At 32.6% G+C, this 25279-nt stretch overlaps 1 protein-coding gene across 4 annotated transcripts in view; it reads right to left on the bottom strand.

The window, feature by feature from the left end:
- Window positions 1-1255: 1255 nt before the first annotated feature.
- Window positions 1256-25279, bottom strand: part of LOC114342007 (chromatin-remodeling complex ATPase chain Iswi) — a 260788-nt gene continuing 236764 nt past the window's right edge. The window contains exons 13-15 of one of the 4 annotated variants that reach the window (XM_050653229.1): window positions 3124-3272; window positions 2770-2895; window positions 1256-1613 (exon numbers count right to left, since the gene is read on the bottom strand). In XM_050653229.1, the coding sequence (XP_050509186.1) occupies window positions 1543-1613; window positions 2770-2895; window positions 3124-3272 (346 nt within the window). In that variant the 3' untranslated portion in view covers window positions 1256-1542. Of the gene's footprint in view, window positions 1614-1640; window positions 1755-2769; window positions 2896-3123; window positions 3273-25279 lie in introns of those variants that run through there. The other 3 variants (XM_050653228.1, XM_050653231.1, XM_050653230.1) reach the window with 3 other exon arrangements.

The following is a 25279-nucleotide window of genomic DNA, read 5'->3' as shown; positions in this document are numbered from 1 at the left end:
ATCCTACTGCATTCTACCGAGGAATTTGCGACACAATTGGTTTCATTTAGCATAATTATTGTGTCGCAAATTCCTCGGTAGAATGCAGTAGGATGTGGTTACCCATATTAAAGGAGGAAGTCAATAAATAGAAAGAAAATACCACAATTAGTAAATCAGTAACATATCGAGTTAGTACATATTTAGTATTTTAGTATTATTTAAAATTTAAAATATCAAGTCAGAATTTGGTATTAGTTTTGAGAGTAAACTAAATGTAAACCCAAATACTTACGATGTCGGGATAGTATCACGAGGTTTTTCCTGGTTTTCCCTCGTGATTTACTATGGAATCTCTAACGCGAGAATTTCAGTGCCACCGTTGCATTTGGTTGTCTTTTTAAAGACAGATCACATGCTATGATTTTTTGTGGCGGATATTCTTGAGTTGGGATTGATTTCATGTAATCGAATGAACTATCTTTTAGTAAAGTCGTCCCAGGAACGCAACTCATCAATATTGGCAATATCATTTTAAAGTCGTCTACTTTAAAATGTATAATACGTGTCTGAATTGCCGATATAAATGAGTCAGATTAAATAAATTATTAGAAGAATTTTTTACTAAGCAACAACATTTTTGTTTATTTAGTATTATTTTGTATTTTGACAACGACACCCGACTTGGGCGTCGAAACGTTAATAAAATCATTTTTAGGTAAAATTGTGGCTTATTTCCCATTTGAATATACTTGATTATAAAAATGCCACAAGAAAATAGCTTCAGAACAACATTAACAATTATGTTGGAAATAAAAATTACAATGACGTATACAAAGACTAAAGTTTAAATAACATGAAAAGCCAAATAAATAATAAATGCAAATAAACCAATAAATACAACAAATGCGCTAATGTCACTGTCACTGAAAAGATAAACGTCAAACTTCATAGTAAACAAGGTACCAAAGACATGCCGTACTGTTTATCCTTGTTTAACTTATTGTTGTTTCTATGGACAAACGGCTTAATTTTGTGATACTTAATTTCTGTGAGTAAAAAAGGGACCTAGTATAAAAAGTAATTTGTGAATAATTTCATGCATGTGCAAAGATACAATGGAAGAACTATACAATTGTTGTTTCATCGATTGTGGTAGTAGGTGAATTTGTATGTCATACTTACGGATCTGGTCTCTGCGGTACAGCAAAGTGATTTTAATTCGAGTCTTCCCTAAATGTTAGTTTGAACCATGGGTAGCAATAACAGACAGTAAGAGGAATATATCAAATATTTTAATTTGTATAAAAGATTTTAGACTGTTTATTAACAGGATATTTTTATGTATATGTAAGGAATACAAAAAGGATTTTTATATGCACCAAGAAAATTTGTTGGCATAGTACATATCTATGGACATTACATTTTAAACTGTAAAATAAATAAAAAAATCTTAAAACTATTGTTTCTTCTAATCGTAAATATTCATCCACATTCAAACACACAATCAACTGTAAGTAATTGGAAAGTAAAGCATGTTTCATATTTTTTCTTCTTTCTCTTTTATACACCACCAACAGAAATGTCTTTCTTCAGTTTCTGTGAAGATTTCGAGCTGATTTGGGCAGGAATACCTACATAATCATGAAAAAGAAGATAAGTATTCGAACACATAATTTATTTTCTCTTTATATTTTTTAATGCAATATACAGTATTTTGGAAGTGTCTTCCTTCAGTTTCTGTGATGATTTCGAGCTGATTTGGGCAGGGATACCTACATAATCATGAAAAATAAGATAAGTATTCGAACACATAATTTATTTTGTCTTTATACAGTAAAACCTCGATATAACGGACTAATTAGGGGGACGGGATGTCCGTTAAAGCCGAAAGTCCGTTGTATAAAAATAGGTTTAAAATGAATCAAAAATTATTTTGATTGATAAAAGTTTATTTAAATGATGTAGGTCGTAGGTACCTACTGTATTTAGATACGGTGTACAAATCTGTAAGTTAAAAAAGGAATAAAGTTTTGTTCCCTACTTTTTTACTTTTCTACTTCATCTAAAAACTTTCTGCAATATACTCATTTGGTTGACAAAATTAATCACTAATTCATGGGTTGAATAGGCGATGTATTTTTTGGCAAAACATACAATTAAAGTTGCCATCTTCTGAATTTCGAATACTTTCAGGGAGATTGGAAGGAGCTTTCTCTAAAATCAATAAACATTTCACCTCTTTAGGCGGTATTACCAGTTTCTTCTCTTGAAATGTTCTCCCTGCAGGTACAAATCCTTTAAAAACCAATTTTTGAAAATATCTCTAGTAAACAATGCCCTATTAGAGCTATAATATGAAACGGGCAGATGATACATTTTGATGATTATATATTTGACAACACTAGGTTTACGAGATTTACCAACAATTATAGTAGTCAATCCATGCGATCCATCGGCGTTAGCACAAAGCAGTGCCGAGATCCTGTCCTTGTTGTTTTTCCTTCTAGAATTCGATTTTTCATATTTTTTACATTTGATCTGATTTCTGTCCGTTATATCCGAAGTCCGTTAAATAGAGGTCCGTTCTATCGAGGTTTTACTGTACAAATTTTTTAATGCAATACATAGTATAGTCGCTTCGCTAAACTCACGACACAACTGGCTAGTAATTTTAGTAGGTAATTTTGCCAATTTTGATAAAATTGGCAAAAAACAAAAAAAATCCTACTAAAATCTCTAGCCAGTTGTGTCTAGAGTTTAGCGAACCGACTATATCAAAAAACTTACCTCCAAGATTTGAAGATTTGGAAACTTTTTTCTCCTTATCAATTTTTTCTATTTTTTGTATACCACCAGCAGAAGTGTCTTTCTTCCGTTTCTGTGAAGATTTCGAGCTGATTTGGACAGGAATACCTACATAATCATTAAAAATAAGATAAGTATTCGAACACATAATTTATTTTCTCTTTATATTTTTTAATGCAATACATAGTATAGTCGGTTCGCTAAACTCAGACACAACTGGGTAGTGATTTTAGTAGGTAATTTAGCCAAAATTGGCAAAAAACAAAAAAATTACCTACTAAAATCTCTAGCCAGTTATGTCTGAGTTTAGCGAACCGACTATATAAAAAAACTTACCTCCAAGATTTGAAGATTTGGAAACTTCTTTCTTCTTGTTAATTTTTTCTCTTTCCTCCAATTCAGCATTTTCTCTTTCTATTAACGTTATCAATGTGTTGCATCTCCTTTGCAGCTCCGTAGCAGTTCTCCATTTTAAGAGCGAATCTCTACAACATATAAAAATATTAATAGAAGTAAGTCATTAAAGAAACGAGTTTCATTGAATTTAGAATGAGTAAAAACAATCACAAACATTGTTCTGAAGCTGTTTCTTTGTTGCAATTAGGTATTTACTATTCTAATTAGGAAAAAGCCACAATTCAACTTAAAAAAATATTTTATTGAGATTTTGACTTCCACTTCGGAGGTCGTTATCTAAATACAAAATATTAATAAATTTAAAAAAAATTACGGGTAATATAGCCCGTATGCGCGCCAATGGTGAATATGAAATTCTTAATTGTATGTTAAAAAATGAGCAATAACTACGTCTTAAATCCCACCAAATTTTATTTGCCTATCTTAACCGGTTTTAAAGCAATAAAAAAATCATCAGTTTGTAAGAAAAATTTCATTCAACACCCCCTACCTCGGAAACGAAGCATTTACGGACATACGTTTATAAAGCAAACTGACATTATTTTTTCATGCAGAATTATCCCTTAAAGTTTGCCATATTTATTTAAAAACACCCTGTATTGATGAAAAACATAGCTAGTGATTAAAGTAGCTAACTTTTGTATGATCTAACATCTTCTTCTTAAAGTACCTATCCGTTCCGGATGTTGGCGATCATCATGGCTATCTTGACTTTGTTCACCGCAGCGCGTAACAATTCAAGTGGTAGTCGTGTTATACCACTTTCGTAAATTTTGAAGCTAGGAAATACTTCTTCTTACCGGTCCTCTTTTACCATTTACCTTTCCTTGGAGAATCTATGGTGTAACATAAACGAATGAATCAAAAAACAAAACATGAGGCTATAGAGGGGTTTTAATTTCAGTATTTTATCAATGCTAGAATATTCCACAGGGTGATGCGATTTTCCTGTTTTTTTCCTCGTGACTTGGAATTTTACCATGGAATCACTAACACGAGAATTTTACGGTCACCATTGCATGTGGTTGTTTTTTTTTAAGAAAAACCACATGCTATGATTTTTGTAACAGATATTCTCAAGTTAAAGATTATGTTGTTCTGAAGCTATTTCCTTGTGGCATTTTAATAATTAACTACTTAGATGAGAAATAAGCCACAATTAAATTGAAAAAAAAAAATAATTTTATTAACGTTTCGACGCCCAAATCGGGTGTCGTCAAAATACAAAATACTACTAAAATAAACAAAAATGTTGTTGCTTAGTAAAAAAATTCTTCTAATAATTTATTTAATCTGACTCATTTATATCGGCAATTCAGACACATATGATAGATACATTTTAAAGTAGAAGACTTTAAAATGATATTGCCAATATTTATGAGTTGCGTTCCTGGGACGACTTTACCGAAAGATAGTTCATTCGATTACATGAAATCAACCCCAACTCAAGAATATCCGCCACAAAAAAAATTTGTTGATTTCATGTAATCGAATGAACTATCTTTCGGTAAAGTCCCAGGAACGCAACTCATAAATATTGGCAATATCATTTTAAAGTCTTCTACTCTAAAATGTATCATATATGTCTGAATTGCCGATATAAATGAGTCAGATTAAATAAATTATTAGATGAATTTTCTTACTAAGCAACAACATTTTGTTTATTTTAGTAGTATTTTGTATTTTGACAACGACACCCGATTTGGGCGTCGAAACGTTAATAAAATTATTTTTTTCAATTTAATTGTGGCTTATTTTCCATCTAAGTAGTTAATTAAAGATTATGTAATCGAATGAACTATCTTTCAATAAAGTCGTCATTATTGGCAATAGAGAGTTATTGCCAACGTCTTTTAAGTCGACCTGTAATAAAAGATCCTTTATTTGGACATATAAGCATGCGCAGTATTGCGTCTTTTATTTTTGTCTTTTAATAAAATACAGGCCGCCTGTATTTAAGGAAAATTAGAGGACACCTTTATTTTAATAAAAGTTCCTTTATTTTGACATAACGTGTCAAAAATGTGAAGAAAGGTCTAACTTCACTTGTATTTTGAATTTATCTTGTCGCTTCTTTGGATTGATAATTTATGTATTGTGGGATTGATATTTGATTAAACTTTCATCATTAAAGTTGTATGTTGGGTTTTATTTATTAAAAACAACTCTAAGTAATATTCTGAGATATAGATTATTGATGTTTTGACCCAAACGAATATAGAAAAGAACATTTTATTGAAGCTTGAGTTATTACAAGAAGTTGTAAAAAGGAATATTACGTAAATAATTTTAAATTGTTACTAATTACAATGATCAGACTTAAAATATCAGTAACTCATTTATTAAACTCAATATATTTTACATTTTTCTATAGAAATAAATATTTATTGAAGATATAAGAGATTGAAGATATAAGATCAATAAATTTTAATGAAAGTTAGGATTTGTTAAAATTCTAGATTCAAAATAGAGTTCTATTCAACAGATATATAACAGGTTAACAAAATAAAACAAAGGTTCAAGTATTTATTTTTGAAAATTTAATCTTTTATAGATTAGAATCTATAAAGTTTTTAATCAAAAGTATTAATACACTTTCATTTTCATGCCATCTTCTTCTTTTGGTTCTTATCCGTTTCGAATGTTGGAAATCATATAGCAATCGTAACCTTGCTAGCTGCGATTCGAAACAGTTCCATTGATATTCTCCCTCTACCAGGTCTTCGCTTACCTTTGACTGTACCTTGCAATATGTACTGCAGCAGGGAGTAACGGTGCTGATTTATCATATGTGTCCCAGATACTGCAGTTTTATGCGTTTAATGGTAAACACAATCTCCAATTCCTTCTTCACTCCTCCTTGTTCGTGATCCATTTCATCAGTATTTGTTTATTTAAACATTGCCAAAAAAATTAATAAAAACCAGCATAAAGCTTAATTCTTCTATCATCTTTTTGTATATCGGGAAGTTTATCTGACAGATTAGAGGTCTTTTCATTTTCAGATAACTAATTATTGGGAAGTTTATATAACAGTATCCTTAGTATCTGTCTTTTCAGCTCCGGATAACTAGTTAACGGGAAGTTTTTCTCTGTCAGATATCTATTAGTATCTAATCTGTCAGATAAACTTCCTGATAACTAGTTATCCAGAGGTGAAAAGAAAGAAAGAGAGGGCCATAATGGATAAAAGATCAAACGCCAATAGCATGTATGTATATATTTATAAATTTATTATTTAAAACCTGCTAATGATCATAAAATACTTAAAATCAGTCACCAATATAATATTTATATAAATTTATTAACAAACTGCAGTCCAATAAAAATAAAATTAGTTTAAGCGCTAGCTTTAAATGTCGAACAATAATTTTAAACAAACACACACACAATTTAGTCGCATTAGATTAGCTCCTGGTTGAAAATGTACTGCCACAGCTTCTATATCAATATCAACAGCACACTCATTTGCCAGTATTTCAACGTTTTCTCTATTATGTACTACTGCAATATATAAAACTGAACAAGCTGATATTATTCTTTGAATAAAAGGTAACTTGCATCTCATTACATATGGTAAAATGGGAAATCTCTTCACAATACCAAATGTTCTTTCAATAACAATTCTTGAAGGGATTTGTGATGGATTATAAAAACACAACTTCTGTCTGAAAATTCTGGAATGGTGTCAATCGGTAGTTGTAGTTGAGGAATGGATATCCACTATTCCCTAATAATATATTCTCCAGAAATTCCCCATTACATTATACCCATAATGCAAAAGTATTTAAAAACTCCTAAAATAGTATTTCCAATTTATTGCACTTCCATATTATTGAACGATGAGTATTATGCGATATATTATGTTGTTCTCTAAACATCTTTAAATGACAAAATAATTAAATTTAACGTTTTACTCTTCAATTATCTTATTTTAATTTATATCGACAAATGGAATTTTATAGGTTATTTTTATATTTACAAAAATATTTCATGTCATTTGTCAAAATAAAAGATTCTTTAACTGCGTTTGCAATACTACTCTTTTACACCCGTCCTGTATTTGTCCTTTATTAAAGTATCCTGTAATAAAGGATCCTTTATTTGCCGGTGGCAATAACTCTCTATCATTTTAAAGTCTTTTACTTTAAAACGTATAATATATATCTGAATTGCCGATATGAATGAGTCAGATTAAATTATTAGAAGAATTTTTTACTAAGTAACAAAATTTGTTTAATTTATTAATATTTTGTATTTAGATAACGACCTCCGAAGTGGAAGTCTAAACGACAATAAAATCATTTTTCATAATCATAAAAGTTAAATTGTGGCTTATTTCCTAAGTAGAATAGTAAATCATAAACATAATTCCAAAACCATCGCATCACCCTGTGGAATATTCTAGCATTTATAAAATACTGAAATTAAAACCCCTCTATAGCCTCATGTTTTCACAACATTCTGTTTTTTTATTCATTCGTTTATGTTGGAGCATAAATTCTCCAAGGAAAGGTAAAAGGTAAAAGAGGACCGGTAAGAAGACGCATTTCCTTGCTTCAAAATTTACGAAAGTGGTATAACACGACTACCACTGAACTGTTACGCGCTGCGGTGAACAAAGTCAAGATAGCCATGATGGTCGCCAACATCCGGAACGGATAGGTACTTTAAGAAGATGTTGGACCATACAAAAGTTAGCTACTTTAATAACTAGCTATGTTTTTCATCAATACAGGGTATTTTTTAAATAAATATGGCAAACTTTAAGGGATAATTCTGCATGAAAAAATAATGTCAGTTTGCTTTATAAACGTATGTCCGTAAATGCTTCGTTTCCGAGGTAGGGGGTGTTGAAATCTTTCTTACAAGCTGATGATTTTTTTATTGCTTTAAAACCGGTTAAGATAGGCAAATAAAATTTGGTGGGATTTAAGACGTAGTTATTGCTCATTTTTTAACATACAATTAAGAATTTCATATTCACCATTGGCGCGCATACGGGTCATATTACCCGTAATTTTTTTTAAAATTTATTAATATTTTGTAATTACATAACGACCTCCGAAGTGGAAGTCTAAACGTCAATAAAATCATTTTTCATAATCATAAAAGTTAAATTGTGGCTTATTTCCCAATTAGAATAGTGAATCATAAACATAATTCCAAAACCATATACAGGGTGCGGCATTAGTGTGACAAAGTCCAATTACTCGTTTGTCGTAAGAGATACGAAAAAAAGTTATTTAGATAAAAGTTAGTTGGGGCACTGATAGGACCATAATTTAAAAATATTTGTAAATATACAGGGCTGTGCGTATTGACAGGGTGACTCAAACTTATGTTTTTTTTAAATGGAACACCCTGTATATTTTTACATTTTTGGATTCTCCTCAATGTTTCAATTCTTAAAATATATAGTTTTGTAATATTATACGAAGTAGTTTAAAAGATAATTACGTTTTTTTGTTAATTCCGTAGCAACATTTACACCCTGTAGAATTGTAGTGATTTGACATGAGATTTTTATTTTATGTTTAAACTATTTTAAATATAATCTACTATTAATAAATACTAACAGTATAGCGAAATGTTAAATTTTAGTATACAGGGTTGGTCGAAACTCGGAATGAGTTTTTTCTGAGTTTTCTTAAATGGAACACCCTGTATTTTAGTACTGTAATGAAATGATATTTTATGGTACTTTTTTATTTCTTAAGCATTCCCTATACCTAACTGCTTTAATTTGTAAGTTATTCGTGATTCTTTAAGCCAAACGTTAATTGCAAGAAAAATTATGTGAAATTTTATTAGGTGGCCGTGAAAATATCCAATCAAATTTTTTTTTCTAAAAAAATACATCATAATCTAGCCTGATCCTTAATTTATTAATATTGGATGAGATTCGTAGTTAAGATTGTTGGTGCGCAAAATATTAATAAAAACATACAATATTACAAGTATACAATATACTATGACACTAAAGTTCCTTAAAAATTTGACATTATACCATTTTTATAGTTCCAGTTGCTTTGTTACCATTACTGATATGAATTTTTCTAGTGAGGAACTGACTAATAAGATTTTTCTGCTAGTGGAGTATAACAAAAATGTGCTACTAGCAATAAGAATTTTTCATCAGAAATTCCCTGATAGACGACAGCTAAGAAGAGAAACGTTTAAAAATATACTAGAACGGTTTCAATGGACTGGACACTTAGATAATGATAAATCTGATCGAACAAAAACTATTGTAAGTGATGGAAACAGGATTTAAATGTCACTTAAATGTCACACTGATCCTTAGTGTCACTGAGGATCTGCATATTAGTACAACCATTCTTACAAGCTAGTATCTAGTCTGTTGAAACCGTTTTAGTATACTTTCAAAAGTTTCTCTTTTTGGTTGTCGTCTATCAGGGAATTGCTGATGATAAATTTTTATTGCAAGTAGCTCATTTTTGTTATACTCTCCTAGCACAAAGCCATTTTAATCACTTCCTTAATAGAAAAATTAATATTAGTAATGGTAACAAATCAACTGGAACTGTATAAATAGTAAAATGTCAAATGTTTAAGCAAATTTTGTGTCATAGCCAACTAGGGAGAATTTTGTATGTTTGATTCATATTTTAAGCATCAACAACCTTAACTACGAATGTATTTGGATATCTCATCCAATATTAATAAATTAAGAATAAGGCTAGATTATTATGCTTTTTTTTGAAAAAAATTTTTTTATTGGATATTTTTACTGCCACCTAATAAAATTTCACGTAATTTTTGTTGCAATTAATGTTTGACTTATAGAATCACGAATAACTTACTAATTAAAGCACTTAGGTATAGGGAATGCTTAAGAAATAAAAAAGTACCATAAAATATCATTTCATTACAATACTAAAATACAGGGTGTTCCATTTAAGATAACTCAGAAAATACTCATTCCGAGTTTCGACCCACCCTGTATACTAAAATTAAACATTTCGCTATACTGTTAGTATTTGTCAATAGTAAGTTATATTTAAAATAGTTTGAACATAAAATAAAAATCTGATGTCAAATCACTACAATATAAAATATACAAAATAGAACGTGGTTCCAGCCATATAATTATTCAAGAAAATATATCACAACTATAACACGTCTTCGTTTTGGTCACGCCTGTTATCCCACACACCTGCATAAAATTCGTGTTCTCGAAAATGATCCATGTCCAAATTGTGATAAAAAAGGTGATTTAGATATTTTTTTTGAATGCCAAAAATATAAGAATGAAACAGATCGATTTATTTAGCAGCTACATAGACTTAAGATACCAGCTCCGTTTAATATCCTTAGTATATTAGCCAACGGACAAGAAAGTATGTATAATGCGTCGGTGATGTTTCTGTCAAGTACCAAAATAGTTTTGTAGTGTCAAGTAGTAAAAATATATGTGTGTATACGTGTATGTATGTATATAGAGAAAATATGGTGAGCAACTTGGACAGTCCATAGCAAGGAGGCTTTCGAATTGAGTAGGGAGCCGCGGAAGATAAAAACAAAGAAAAAACTTGCTATGGAACTTTGAGGACCTCACCGTCTTGTTTACTATTATTCGTATTTTATTATTCTTATCTTATTGTTATTAAATTTTTGCAGATCGTTTTTGAACACACCTATGATGTTGAAAGGAGGCTATAATTAGCTTATCTTAGCTTAGTATCATCTCTTTATTTCAGTACATAAATTACCTCTTAACAGCTATTGAACTAATTTTTCTTCGTTATTGATATTTTATGGACTTACGGTCTTTAAATACTTAATCTCCTTGATATAGTAGTCATGTTGTGACTGGCTGATTGACATAAAGTCCATGCCATTAAAACAAAAAAAAAATCACTACAATTCTACAGGGTGTAAATGTTGCTACGGAATTAACAAAAAAACGTAATTAACTTTTAAACTACCTCGTATAATATTACGAAACCATATATTTTAAGAAAGGAAACATTGAGGAGAATCCAAAATAGTAAAAATATACAGGGTATTCCATTTAAAAAAACATAAGTTTGTGTCACCCTGTCAATACGGACGCCCCTGTATATTTGAAAATATTTTTAAATTATGGTACTATGATTCAGTGAATTTGTACTCTACGAGCTCCCTAGTGGGAAAGTTTTGGGGTAGTTCTGATTTCTTTCATTATATATGGATTTTGGGCTGCTGAATCCGAATATGAGGTTTGCGGACAAAATTTCTTGCCGGAACATTGAAAAAATCGCGAAAAAAGCGAAAAATTTCAGGTTTTTTCCGCTTTTTTGCTCAAATCTCGAAAACTATTAACTTTTAGTAAATGGTCTGTTAACAGAAATTAAAGTACCTACTTAAAATTATCTACAAATATCACTATTTATTTTTTTTTTTTCAGACAAACCGTTAGGTCTAAAATGCAAGTTGAAAATTGCCAATTTTTAACTGTTTTGGCAAAACCCGCTTTTTACATTCCAAAACTTTAGTTTTTATAAGATTGCTGTCATTTGATAAATTTCTCCTAGTTTTCTGTACAAATAATAAATGTTAGTTCATAATATGAATATGGTATGTCTCATCTCACAGCTTCCATGAATCCATTCCATCCTAAAATACCGAGAATGTCTCTGCTTTTCCCTTAGAGCCAGAGAAGATCAGGCACAGATGGAGTCACAGTTTCAGTTGGTGTGAACATTCCCTTCGGATCTTGATTTCTGATAAACCTTGAGGTTTTGTCCTTTCAAAATGTATTAGTTGAACAGCTCTCTGACTTCCATAAACCTCAGGTGCGGGTTTAGTTTTTAGCCGAGGAATGGATTGGTTAAGAGCTATTGCATGTTTTGGTGCAATACAAAAAATACTACCCATGACGTAAAAAGTGTGGTATCCATCGATTGTATGTACATTAACCCTTTCTGTCCCAACGCAGCATATATATGTCAAAAAATGGGTCTGTATTCCCAGCCGCGGTATTTATACGTTAAGGTGTTATGGCCTCAATTTACCAAAGCCGAAAATATGCGTTGCTTATAAAATTTTAGACTCATTGGTGTCCCAATGCCGTAAAAATATGTCCGAAAATGTTAGATTATTTATTCTTCCCAAAGCCTCAAAATGTTGGCACCCAAGACAGGTCATGCGGACTCATTGCCGTATATATTGGTGCACATATTTTAGATATATGCTATATTGTAGCACTGGTGGCAACGCTTATAAGTAGCTGCTAGAAGGTGAAGCGTTTGTAACCACAGAAAAGACCAGAAAAAAAGAAGCGAATCGAGATACATGTGTGAAAGATGCGGAGTCGGCCTTTGCGTAGTGTCATGTTTTGAGGAGTACCACACAAAAGAAAACATTCAATTTTAATTTACATTACATTATTTTTTTTTACATTTTTTTCAAGTTGGTTTTGCACTCTGATGAGTACTTTTGAAAAGAAAACGTTTAAGTTGGTTAAAAAAACTCATTAAAAACATGTTTTGGTAATTTATTTGTTTATTTATATGCGACGTATATAAAAGACAATTGGACTCTAAGCATGAAAAAACCTTTGGGATTGAGGCCTGGCATAGAAAGGGTTAAAATCAGCGTTTTCGTACACCTGTTGTGTAAAGCACGGCTTATCAATTTTCTGCGGATCGCCTGCGATTGCTGACACTTCCCGATAAGCAACGCGCTTGCTTAAAGTCTTGTAGCGGCAGTAAGGCCCAGATAGTTGGTCTCACCATTAGTCCTGTCGCCAGGGGGGGTACAACGGCCTCGTTAATTCAGATGGACTTACTCAAGTTTTTTTATGTATTTTGACCCGTAGAACACGAATTTTTTGGGTAACAGTTGATCCGGATGTCGATAAGATTGTTATAGACCAAGAACTTGAGGAATCAAATAACAGCGATTTTTGGCAAAACAAAACAATATTTTGTATTTTTTGGGCCATTTTAAGTAAAAAATATTTCTACAAGTTTTTTCGTAGGATGCACAGTTTTCGAGATAAACGCGGTTGAACTTTAAAAAAATCGAAAAATTGCAATTTTTGAACCCGAATAACTTTTGATTAAAAAATAAAATAGCAAGTCTGCTTACCGCATTTGAAAGTTTAAGTCAAATTATATCGGTTTTGATTATTTGCGTTGGTAAAAATTTATTTTTTTATTGTTTAACAAAGCTATAAACACGTAGGGTTTCCCGTGCTTTTACATGCGTTTTAACGCATGTAACGTAGAAATAGTCTTGATTGCACTAGTACCTATTCTACCTACTCGTTCGATTTTAAATGAGAAATCATAGAAACATCACTCACGCACTAGTTGTTTGTAGCTTTGTTTAACAATAACACAATAAATTTTTAGCAATGCAAATAATCAAAACCGACATAATTTGACTTGAACTTTCAAAGGCGCTAAGCAGAATTGCTATTTTATTTTTTAATCAAAAGTTATTCGGGTTTAAAAATTGCAGTTTTTCGATTTTTTGAAAGTTCAACCGCGTTTATCTCGAAAACTGTGCATCCTACTAAAAAACTTGTAGAAATATTTTTTGCTTAAAATGACCCAAAAAATACAAAATATTGTTTTGTTTTGCCAAAAATCGCTGTTATTTGATTCCTCAAGTTCTTGGTCTATAACAATCTTATCGACATCCGGATCAACTGTTACCCAAAAAATTCGGGTTCTACGGGTCAAAATACATAAAAAAAACTTGGGTAAGTCCATCTGAATTAACGAGGCCGTTGTACCCCCCCTGGCGACAGGACTACATTCCTTGCAGGGTTGGCCGTTTGCTCCACAAAAAGTACGGCTCAAGAAAATAGGTTAATGTAGTTTCCTCTTTGGGGTTTTGTTCATCCTATACAGAATCTGTTCGCCTGGAAGTGTCAGCATTCGCAGGCAATCCGCAAAAAATTGACCTGCCGTGCTTTACACAGCAGGTGTAAAATAACGCTGATTTTAACGTACATACAGTCGACGAATACCACACTTTTCACGTCATATATGGCATTTCTTGTATTACACCAAAAAATGCAGTAGCTCCTAAGCAATCCATTCCTCGGATAAAAAAGAAACCCCCGCCTGAGGTTTATGGAAGTCAGGGAGTTGTTCAACTAATTCATTTTGAAAGGACAAAACCTCAAGATTCATCAGAAATCAAGATAACAAATCCGAAGGAAATGTTTATACCAACTGAAACTGTGCCTGATCTTCTGTGGCTCTAAGGGAAAAGCAGAGACATTCCCGGCTCTTAGGACGGAATGGACTCATGGAAGCTGTCACAAGAGACATACCATACCTATGAACTAACATTTATTATTTGTACAGAAAACTAGGAGAAATTTATCAAATGAAAGCATTCTAATCAAAAATAAAGTTTTGGAATGTAAAAAGTGGGTTTTGCCGAGACTGTTAAATATTGGCAATTTTTAACTTGTACTTTAGACCGAACGGTTCGTCTAAAAAAAAAAAGTAAATAGTGATACATATTTGTAAATAATTTTAAGTACTTTAATTTCTGTTAACAGACCATTTACTAAAAGTTAATAGTTTTCGAGATTTGAGCAAAAAAGCGGAAAAAACCTGAAATTTTTCGCTTTTTTCGCGATTTTTTCAATGTTCCGGCAAGAAATTTTTTCCGCAAACCTCATAATCGGATTCGGCAGCCCAAAATCCATATATGAAAGAAATCAGAACTACCCCAAAACTTTCCTAGTCAAAACACAATTTTATTGAATCACTATGTGTGACCCAACTTTTATCTAAATACCTTTTAATCATATCTCTTACAATAAACGAGTAATTGGACTTTGTCACACTAATGCCCCACCCTGTATATTATATCGTCAAAAATATCGAAATAATACTATTAAAGAAACATCAAACTAATGTCAAAACGTGACAGAATGGGAAAAAATGGGCTTTTCAACGTCTAAATATACAAAAATTTTAACACCTTGGCTACGTTTAAAGATATTTATAAATTTACGTTGGCTGCTTTACGAGGCATATATGTCCCGTATACCTCAATTGCCACCGTGCGTTACGACACAGTCGACGCAGCCAACCGTTAGTGTAGTACGAGGTCTATTTGTCCCGTAACGCAGCCAAGGTCAAGAAACAACTGATGGATTCGACCGTTACTTGATGGAAGTTCATTTTATCTAACAATAAAACACTGAAAACGTTTGTTTTCTATACTTCCACAAAATTTATTATAACTATCTGATTACAGCTGTTTCGGCAGAGTGCCTTTCTCAAGTGATATAGTTTACAATGTGTTTGCCTTTTTAAGTCTTTAACTGAAGAGGTTGAGGAGTGGGAAGCTGTTTGTCTCGAGTTGGTCATTCAGAATTATATCTGTATTTTTCAGTTTATTAATTTCCATAGATTCTAAAAAAGATAGCTTAAGGCCTTTATTTTGAATATGCAGAATTTGAAACTCTTCATTGAAAGAATGATTATGATCTAGAAGGTGAAGTGCGTATGTAGAAGTTTCTGTTTTTCTATTGTTGAAAGCCCTTTTGTGTTCTGCTATCCGTTTGTCAAAAGTTCTGCCAGTTTGACCGATGTACGTTTTCGGACAGTCACCACAAGTTAGTTTGTACACACCACTCTGTACTTGTTTTCTCTTTCGGCTTTTATTGTTCTTAATACACTCGGATGCAAAATTAACCGGACACCTTAAAAATGGGTAATTTTTGATGTCTCGCAATTCCTAAACCTGTTGTCCGATTTAAGTGATTTTTTAATATGTTATAGCCTTATTCTTTAGCAATACCGTTTTAATAATATTGTTGCTAAAAAGGTAAATTTTCATTGTATACGAGGTGTACCAATGAAACTGTGTTTTTCTCTTAAACTTCGCATCACCCTGTGGAATATTCTAGCATTTACAACATACTGAAATTGAAATCTAACTATAGCCTCATGTTTTCTAAACATTTTGTTTTTTGATTCATTCGCGTACATTGGACCATAAAAAAGTTAGGTAATTTAACAACTAGCCACGTTTTTCATCAATACGGGGTCTTTTCAAATAAGTATGGCAACCTTTAAAGGGTAATTCTGCATGAAAAAATAATGACAGTTTGCTTTATAAACGGTATGTCCGCAATTGCTTCGTTTCTGAGATAGGGGGTGTTGAAATTTTTCTTACAAACTGATGATTTATTTATTGCTTTAAAACCGGTTGAGATATGCAAATGAAATTTGGTGGGTTTTAAGACGTAGTTATTGCACATTTTTTGGCATACAACTAAGAATTTAATATTTACCATTGGCGCGCATACGGGTAATATGACAGCTCATATTACCCGTATGCGCGCCAATGGTGAATATTAAATTCTAACTTGTATGTCAAAAGTTGTATAATAACTACGTCTTAAAACCCACCAAATTGCATTTGCATATCTCAACCGGTTTTAAAGCAATAAATAAATCGTCAGTTTATAAGAAAAATTTCAACACCCTCTATCTTAGAAATTAAGCATTTGCGGACATAGGATTATAAAGCAAACCGTCATTATTTTTTCATGTAGAATAACTCCATAAACTTTGCCATACTTATTTAAAAACATACTGTTTTGATAAAAAACATGGCTAACTGTTAAAGTACCTAACTTTTTAACGCTCCAACATAAGCGAATGACTCAAAAAATAGAATGTTGAGAAAACATGAGGCTATAGTTGGGTTTAAATTTGAGTATTTTGTAAATGTTAGAATACTCCACAGGGCGATGCGAAGTTTGAGAAAAAAACACAGTTTCATTGGTACACCCGGTATACAATGAAAATTTACCTGTTTAGCAACAATATTATTAAAACGGTATTGTTAAAGAATAAGGCTATAACATATTAAAAAATCACTTAAATCGGACAACGGGTTTAGGAATTGCGAGACATCAAAAATTACCCATTTTTAAAGTGTCCGGTTAATTTTGCACCCGAGTGTATATTTGCTTAAGTTGTTGTTAGTTCTGAAAGCTGGTGTTATTCCTTTCTTTTTTATGTATCTGGCTATTTTTGTTGTTATCTTGCCAGTATATGTAAGAGAGCAGCAGGTACTGGGTTCTTTCTGTGGTGGTGGATACACTAATTTCAGGGCTTTCTTATGGAGTTTTTGGTTTAAAATTTTGTTAACTGTTTGTTCGTTATAGCCGTTGTTACATCATTAAACAAATAGCAGTAAACAGTCATGCAAATATGATGCATGATATGATCGTAGGAGTGGATGAATTGTCAGAAAAACATGTGGTGATAGATTTAAAAAATAACACGATGAAAATCACAGAGGGAAAAGAAGAAGAACAGGACATTCTGGAAATGGACCAGGAACATGAGAAACGAAAAAAGGATAATGTAGACAAAAAACAAAGGGTGGAAATGAATTTGGCAATGAAGCAAGGACAGAAAAGAAAGAGGAGAAAGCAGCAGAATATAAGTAAAGACAATGAAGCCTGGGATTCCTCGAAAAAAGAGATGAGCCCAGAAGAAGAAAAAGAAGAAAAAAGATTGACAAAAGAAAATGAAGCTTGGGATTCCTCAAAAGAAGAGATGAGCCCAGAAGAAGAAGAGATCAGAATAGAAAAAGAAGGCGAAAGAGATACCATTGAAACTGTGGTATTTGAAGAAGAAGTATGCAAAATGGAGGAGGCAGAATACACAATAAACATGTGTAAAGAATCGGAGGAAAAAGAAATAAAATTGATATGTGGAGAAGAAAAGGAGAAGGAACTGCGTGACATATTGAGGGAGTATGAAAATTTAATAAATGAAGAAAACAGAGTAGCCAAAAAGTATGAACATTCATTTGAGGTTAAAGACTTAGGAAATTTTCGATCGAAAACTTACCCCATCCCATATAAGTACCGACAGGAGGTGAAAGGAGAAATCAATAAAATGTTAGAAGATCAAATCATAGAGAGATGTGACTCGCCGTATATCAACCCAATCGTGATTGTTAAAAAAAGCAGTGAAGAATTGAGGCTATGTTTGGATGCCCGGAATATAAATCAACACACGGTATCTCAATATGACCTCTCAACATCGAGGCTATTTTTGGGAGAATTACAGGATCACATATTTTTTTCTAAAATTGACTTAAAACATAGTTTTTGGTTGATACCTTTAGCAGAAAAATGTAGAAACTACACCGCTTTTTCGATCGATGGTATTGTGTACCGATTTAAAGTAGTGCCTTTTGGGTTACAAAGTGCTTGTGCAGCACTGGTAAGAGCTCTCCATACAATATTAAACAGGTATGAAGATTTTATAGTACACTACATCGACGACTTACTAATTTTTTCACCAGATACATCGAGTCATTTGAAACACATAAAAATTATCTTAGAAGAGTTGGACAAGGCCGGATTAAAATTGAATATTGAAAAATGTCAATTTTTTCAAAAAGAAGTGACATATTTGGGTTTTAAATTGGAAACAAAAACAGTTAGTTTAGCCGAGGACCGGGTAAAACTCATAGATGAATACCCAAGGCCAACGAATTTGAAAACATTGAGAGGTTTTCTTGGTACGATCAACTATTTCAAAAAACTAATTCCTGATTTGAGCCAGAAGGAGATTCCATTGATAAAATTACTGAAGAAAGGTGTTAAATGAAATTGGAAAGAAGAACAAGAGAAGGCTTTCCAAATATTAAAAGAAGAATTCTCGAAAGGAACTAAAATATATCATCCCATGTACAATTTACCTTTCATATTACGAACTGATGCGTCCATCCAAAAATTCGCGGGAGTTTTGTCGTAGATACAAAACAACCAAGAAGTGCCAATTTGTTTTATTTCCCGGGTGACAAAAACACACGAAAGAAAATACAGTGTGACTGAATTAGAGTTTGCTAGCGTAATTTTTTGTGTAAATAAGTTAAGGTTTTATCTATTAGAAGCAAAATTCACAATCGAAACAGATCATGCAGCTTTCGTGCATATCATTAAAAATCGACTGGTTAACAATCGTATACATCGAGGCATTTTGTTACTACAGGAGTATGATTTTGAGTTTCGATACATAAAAGGAAAAGACAACATTATAGCCGACGCTTTCACACGGGATGAAGACACTGAAAAAAAGGAAGCAATTGTTTTTCAGGTGGGACTAAATATTTTGACACAAGAGGAAGGTGTATTTTCGTTAAACGAAATCAGAATAAATCAAGAAGATGTGGAGGAAAAAGAAAAAAGAAGAGCGGAGAGGGAAAATGACATTTTCTTCAAAAGAATCGATGGAAAGGAACTATATTTGGTAACACAGACATTGGCAGAGAGGATCATACAAAAATTACACGATGAAAATGGGCATATCGGTAGCAGGAAGGTTTGGCTGGTTTTCCGAGAAAACTATATCTGTCGAAAAGATTACCGGATTGCCAAAGAAGCAGGGGCGGCCCGTCGGGGTAGGCAAGGTAGGCGCCGCCTACCCTCTTCAAATGTAGTACAATAATATAAATTATTAATGTAAATTACTTATTTCAAAATTGTAATTTATAAATTTTGACACAATATCTACAATAAAATAGCAAAAATTATCCAAATTATTTTTAAAAATATCCAAAAAATTTTCTCCGTAGTTATAATTATTGTACGCTCCTTGTAGTATCAGTAGTACTGTATAGATTCTATATTCTCCTTGGTCAGGCACTCGGGAACGTAGCCTGAAATAGAACGACGCCAACACCGAATTGACGTGCGATCTCTCGCTGTTTACGTAGCGACCGTATTCTACTATTTTGAACGGGCGGATAGGCACAGAGTCTTATAGCCGGACCTACAAAATTTTATCAGTTGCTTCTCTTGTGTCTTGTGAAACTGTTTTAAAATAATTGTTTTTTGATTTTGGCTGTTATTAGTAGGTTAAGTATTGAATAAAACTAGGTAGGACAATTTAAATTTGTTTATGAAAACCGAATAATGTGTTATTAGATTATATAGATAATTAAAAATTTAAAGCGAGGTTAATTGTTAACTTATCAATTTATTCGAACAGTAAATTATTATTTGATACATAAATAAAATAAGTAATATTTGACGTTGTTGAAACGTAGATGTGTTAGTTTTATTGGTGGAACAACTTTAGTCATCGAATATGAATATTTTAAACGATGTAATATGCAGTTTGATCGAGACGCCTTTTCAAGGCGCCAAAATCAAGAAAGATTAGTAATTATTTCAATGGGCCGGCCTTTACAAAATTTAACAATTTTATCCACAGATAAGACAATAGACAATCAACCATTTTCGAGATCGTTTAAAACAATATGGTATGAAAATCATAAATGGCTAAGCGGAAGTTATTTTAAAAATTCACTTTTCTGTTGGCCTTGTCTGTTGCTCTCAAATTTGAAGCAAAATGTTTGGGTGAGTCAGGGATATTCAGATTTGAAAAATTTATCAGCTAGTGTAAAAAAACATGAATCTTCGAAAGAACATTTAAACAAATGCTTAGATTTAAAACGGTTAGAAAAAAATAAACAAACTACTGACAGCGCTTTCGCTGGACATATTTCTCTATCTAATAAGATATATAATGAAGAAGTTGAAAAAGATTGAAGAAGTTGAAGAAATTGATGTTACAATTCTTTTAGCAAAACAAGAACTTACATTTCGCGGTCGTGATGAGAGCCATAATTCTTCAAACATGGGTAATTTTAAAGAAATTTTTAATTTAGTAGTTAAACGCGATCAGGAAATCCAGGATCATGTTAAAAAATAGAAGGGGTGTTCACGGGTTTGTCAAAAACAATACAAAATGATTTAATAGATTGTCTTGCCGATTACGTAAAAAATGAAATTTCAACAGAAATTAATGAAAGTCAATTTTTTTCTATACTAGCTGACGATACTACTGATATAACCGAAAAATCACAGTGTACTTTAACAATCCGTTTTGTTAACAAAGTTGGTCAGGTAACAGAAAGATTTTTAGGGTTTTTTGATGTTAGCGATAATAGATCTGCAGACGCTCTATATAGTTTAATTTCAAACGTGCTTGAGCCATATGATTACAAAAATAAATTAATTGCTCAATTTTACGATGGTGCAAGTGTAATGGCTGACTCTTTAAACGGATTACAATCAAAAATTAAAGTAGATGCTCCAAAAGCAATTTTTACACATTGTTGCACTCATAGATTACATTTAGTATTGCAAGACGGCTCAAAATGTATTACAAACTGTAGGATATTTTTTGTCGCCTACCCGAAGTATATGTGTAGCCTACCCGCATACTGAGGTCACGAGCCGCCACTGCAAAGAAGTGACCCAAAAATGTGAAATATGTCAAAAATATAAAAGCAGAAATTTCAGAAATGAAAATATTGCTAAAAATATGGTATCCCGTCAAAAATTGGATATTGTAGCAATAGATATGTTAAGTGATCTGATAATGACCACGCAAAGGAACAAACATATTTTGGTGATGGTCGATATATTTTCAAAATACGTAAAGTTATACAGTTGCCGTACGACAGAGGGGGAAGAAATAATGAGAAAGATTGACAATTTTATAGCCACCGTAGGAACACCAAGAAGAATTCTCTTAGACAATGCGACGTATTTCCGGAGTGAGAGTTTCAAGGGACAGCTTTAAGACAGGGGAATAGGGACAAATTTTGTCAGTATCCGACATCCTCAAAGTAATCCTTCAGAGCGTTTTATACAGGAGACTACGAAATTCCTTCGCGTTGCTGCAAATGGACAACATCGACGATGGGATAGGAAAGTGGCAGAAATAGAAAAATACTTAAACACCATTCCAAGTACGGTGACAAAAGAGACTCCGGAATATATCATGAAAGGTGTTATGCCAGTACGGCCATGGGAAGAACCTGAGCAGAGGATATACCAACGAGTTTTGGAAACTGTGCAGAGGAGGCTGCAGCGCAGTAATGAGAAATATCTCCAAAGACAAAATCATAATAGGAGACGACGACCAGTGACTTTTCAGAAGGGAGAAAAGGTGCTTGTAAGGGCATTACGAGTATCAAATCTCACTGGGGACGTTTGCGCAAAACTAATGCCTATTTTCGAGGGTCCATACCTCGTGCACAATGAAATGGAATAAACAGTTATGTTCTGAGGCATGTGGAATCAGAAAAGATGCGAGGAGTTTACAATATCCATGATGTGTACAAATACCACGAATAAAGACAAATGCATTAAATTTAAGGTAGGATAAGAGAATTAGGGTAGGATAACATGATAACCAGAGAAAAGTTTGTTGTCGAGAGAAAATAATTTTTTTTTGTTGCACTTATTAATAACGATTTTATCTCAAAACAAGGCGGGGATGTTATTGTGTTTCAATTTATCAATCAAAGATAGAATAAAAATTTTAATTTTTTTAATATAACGCGGGCACATAAATTTGATACTCCCTGTATATTGATTTGTAAATATTTATTAGAAGTTAGCTTTCAACGCAAAATGGTTTCTCCTTAATGAATTTTTCCAAGACGAATTAAAAACATTTTTGTAAATAAAAAGTGAAGTGAAAGTTATTTAGGATCATAATTTTAAACCGATTATTTATTACGGCAAAGGTAAGACCACAGGTAGATGTAATTATTAGTTTTTAGAAAAATAGAGGTAAAGAGAATTGGAATTTTAAATATGTTTGTTTAATGACAGGAATATTTAGATAATTTCCGAAAAGTCATTAGTTTTGAGTAGAAGTATTGTTTGAAAGAATGACTGGGTTTTTCGATTGAAACAGGGAGGTGGAGAGAGAAATGTTTCTGATTGGCTTGGAAATTTGGAATTGGGAAAGTTTTGTTTGAATGTTGAGATAGTTTTGGAAAGAGGAATTCATTGTGTTATCGGCAGCCGAGAGGAGCAGTTAAAAGTTTTCGTGAGTAGTTCAGAAGCAAGTACTAGTGGTTGCGTTTGATAAGTGAGAGTAGCTGAAAAGTGGAACGAGAGACAAATCAAATCGAGAAGCAATACCTCTTTGATTCTGTAAAGTCCAAGAGAGTAATATATATTATATATAATCCGGTTCTCTTTTACCGTGAGGTGTCGAGAAATCTGCTTTTACTTCCTAATCATCTCTCTCCAAAGTTTTCTGTTGGATGTCCTTCTCTTGGCTTCCTCCCATGTGAGATTTCTGCTTTGTAATGATTTTCCCACAGCATCGTTCCATTGTTGACACGGTCTTCCTCTTCTCCTTGTACCAATTCCCTTTGCTTCCCAAACTACCTTGACTTGTCTATGTGGATCTAACCTATTTAAATGACCGAACCATCTTAGTTGCGATCTTTCTATTGCTTTGTTGGCACTCTCAACATCTAGGTTGTTTCTTATCGTTTCATTTTTTACTTTGTCCATTAGCGTAACTCCTTCTACTCTTCTTAAATACTTCATTTCAGAAGATTGTATCTTGCTCTTCTCCCGTTCAGTTAGTGTCCATGTTTCACTTCCATATAACAAAGTAGGGAGGTATATTGTCTTATATACTGACACTTTTGTCTTCTTGCTAATTTTTCTTTTGCTAATGAAACCTGAATTCAGGGAGTGATATAGTCGTGATGTTTTAGCAATTCTGTTGTTCAGCTCTTTTTGCATTTTTCCTTTTCCATCTATTATAGTTCCTAAATATTCAAAATCCTCCACTTGTTCTACTAAATTTCCGTCTAGGTTTATATGGATTTCTCTGGGTGTCTTGGATATAAGTAGAGTTTTGGTCTTTGCTAAATTTATTTTCATTCCTTTATCTGCAAGTTCTCTCGTCCATAAATTTAGGTTGTTTTGCAAAGATTTCTCTGAACTTGCTATTAATGCAATGTCATCTGCAAATACACATTCACTTATCGTTATACTTTTTAATCGATGGTAACCTAAATCTAATTTTCGGGACTCTACTGCATTTTTCTATTACTTCATTCATATATATAATGAATAGCAGTGGGCTCAAAACTCCACCTTGCCTTACTCCTTGTGTAGTAGCGAATGTGTTTGATTCACAGTTTAATGCTCGGACAATGTTCCAACTCTTCCAGTACATAGATTTTACTGCATCAATTAGTTCTACTCCAACATCGAACTGTTCAAGTGCTTTCCAAATGTGCTGTCTGGGTACCTTGTCAAAGGCTTTTTCCATGTCTATGAAACACATCTTTGTCAAAATTAAGGAATTTTTCTGTTATTTGTCTTATAGTAAAGATATGATCTTGGACACTGTGCCTCGGTCGGAAACCACTTTGTGCATCGTGTAGTTGATGTTCCACTTTCTTTCTCAGTCTCATCTCCAGTATTCGTTCATAAACCTTAGCCGGGACACTTAGCATGGAAATACCTCGATAATTTGAACATTCCTTTTTATCTCCCTTCTTAAATAAAGGAGCCATTACTGCTGTTGCCCAATCTTCTGGAATGCGTTTCTGTTTCCAAATTGCTATCAGTAATTTGTGTAAGTAGTGTAATGCAGATTCTCCCATATATTTCAACCATTCTGCCTTGATATTATCTATTCCTGCCGCTTTACCATTTTTCATTTTTGCGATGGCTTCGGTTAATTCTTCCAATGTTATTTCATTACTCTCGTTTCTCGCCGTCCTATATATGATCTCTTCTTCCTGTTCTTCTTCATCATTTGTTTCATCTGCTTCCAGTAACTCTTTGAAATATTCACTCCATCTGTTAACTATATATTGTGGTTGGGTAAGTATTTCACCATTTTTATTTTTTATTTGCACGACAGTACTACCTGATTTACCTCTCATTTTTTTCAGACCTTTATAGAACAATTTTTGGTTTGTCCTATTATCTTGCTCCATCTTTTCTCCAAATCTCTCCCACTCTTCCGATTTAGCTTTTTTAACTTTTTCTTTCACAAGCTTTCTTGCTTCTTTGTATTTCTGATACATAGGTGAACTGTTATTTTCTAGATAGGCTCTCCATGCTACTTTCTTTTCTTTCACAGCTATTTTTATCTCTTCGCTCCACCAACTAGTCCTTTTTTTTGACCCACCAGTAATTGTATATCCGCAAATTTCACCAGCAGCATTGGAAATAGTATCTTTGAAGAATTTCCACTGTTGTTCAATGGTTTTTCTTTGT

This window comes from Diabrotica virgifera, chromosome 6 (assembly GCF_917563875.1).
Source record: "Diabrotica virgifera virgifera chromosome 6, PGI_DIABVI_V3a".
In the NCBI taxonomy this organism is placed as follows: domain Eukaryota; kingdom Metazoa; phylum Arthropoda; class Insecta; order Coleoptera; family Chrysomelidae; genus Diabrotica; species Diabrotica virgifera.
The sequence above is the reverse complement of the archived record's forward strand: the minus strand, read 5'-3'. Positions and strand labels throughout refer to the sequence as shown.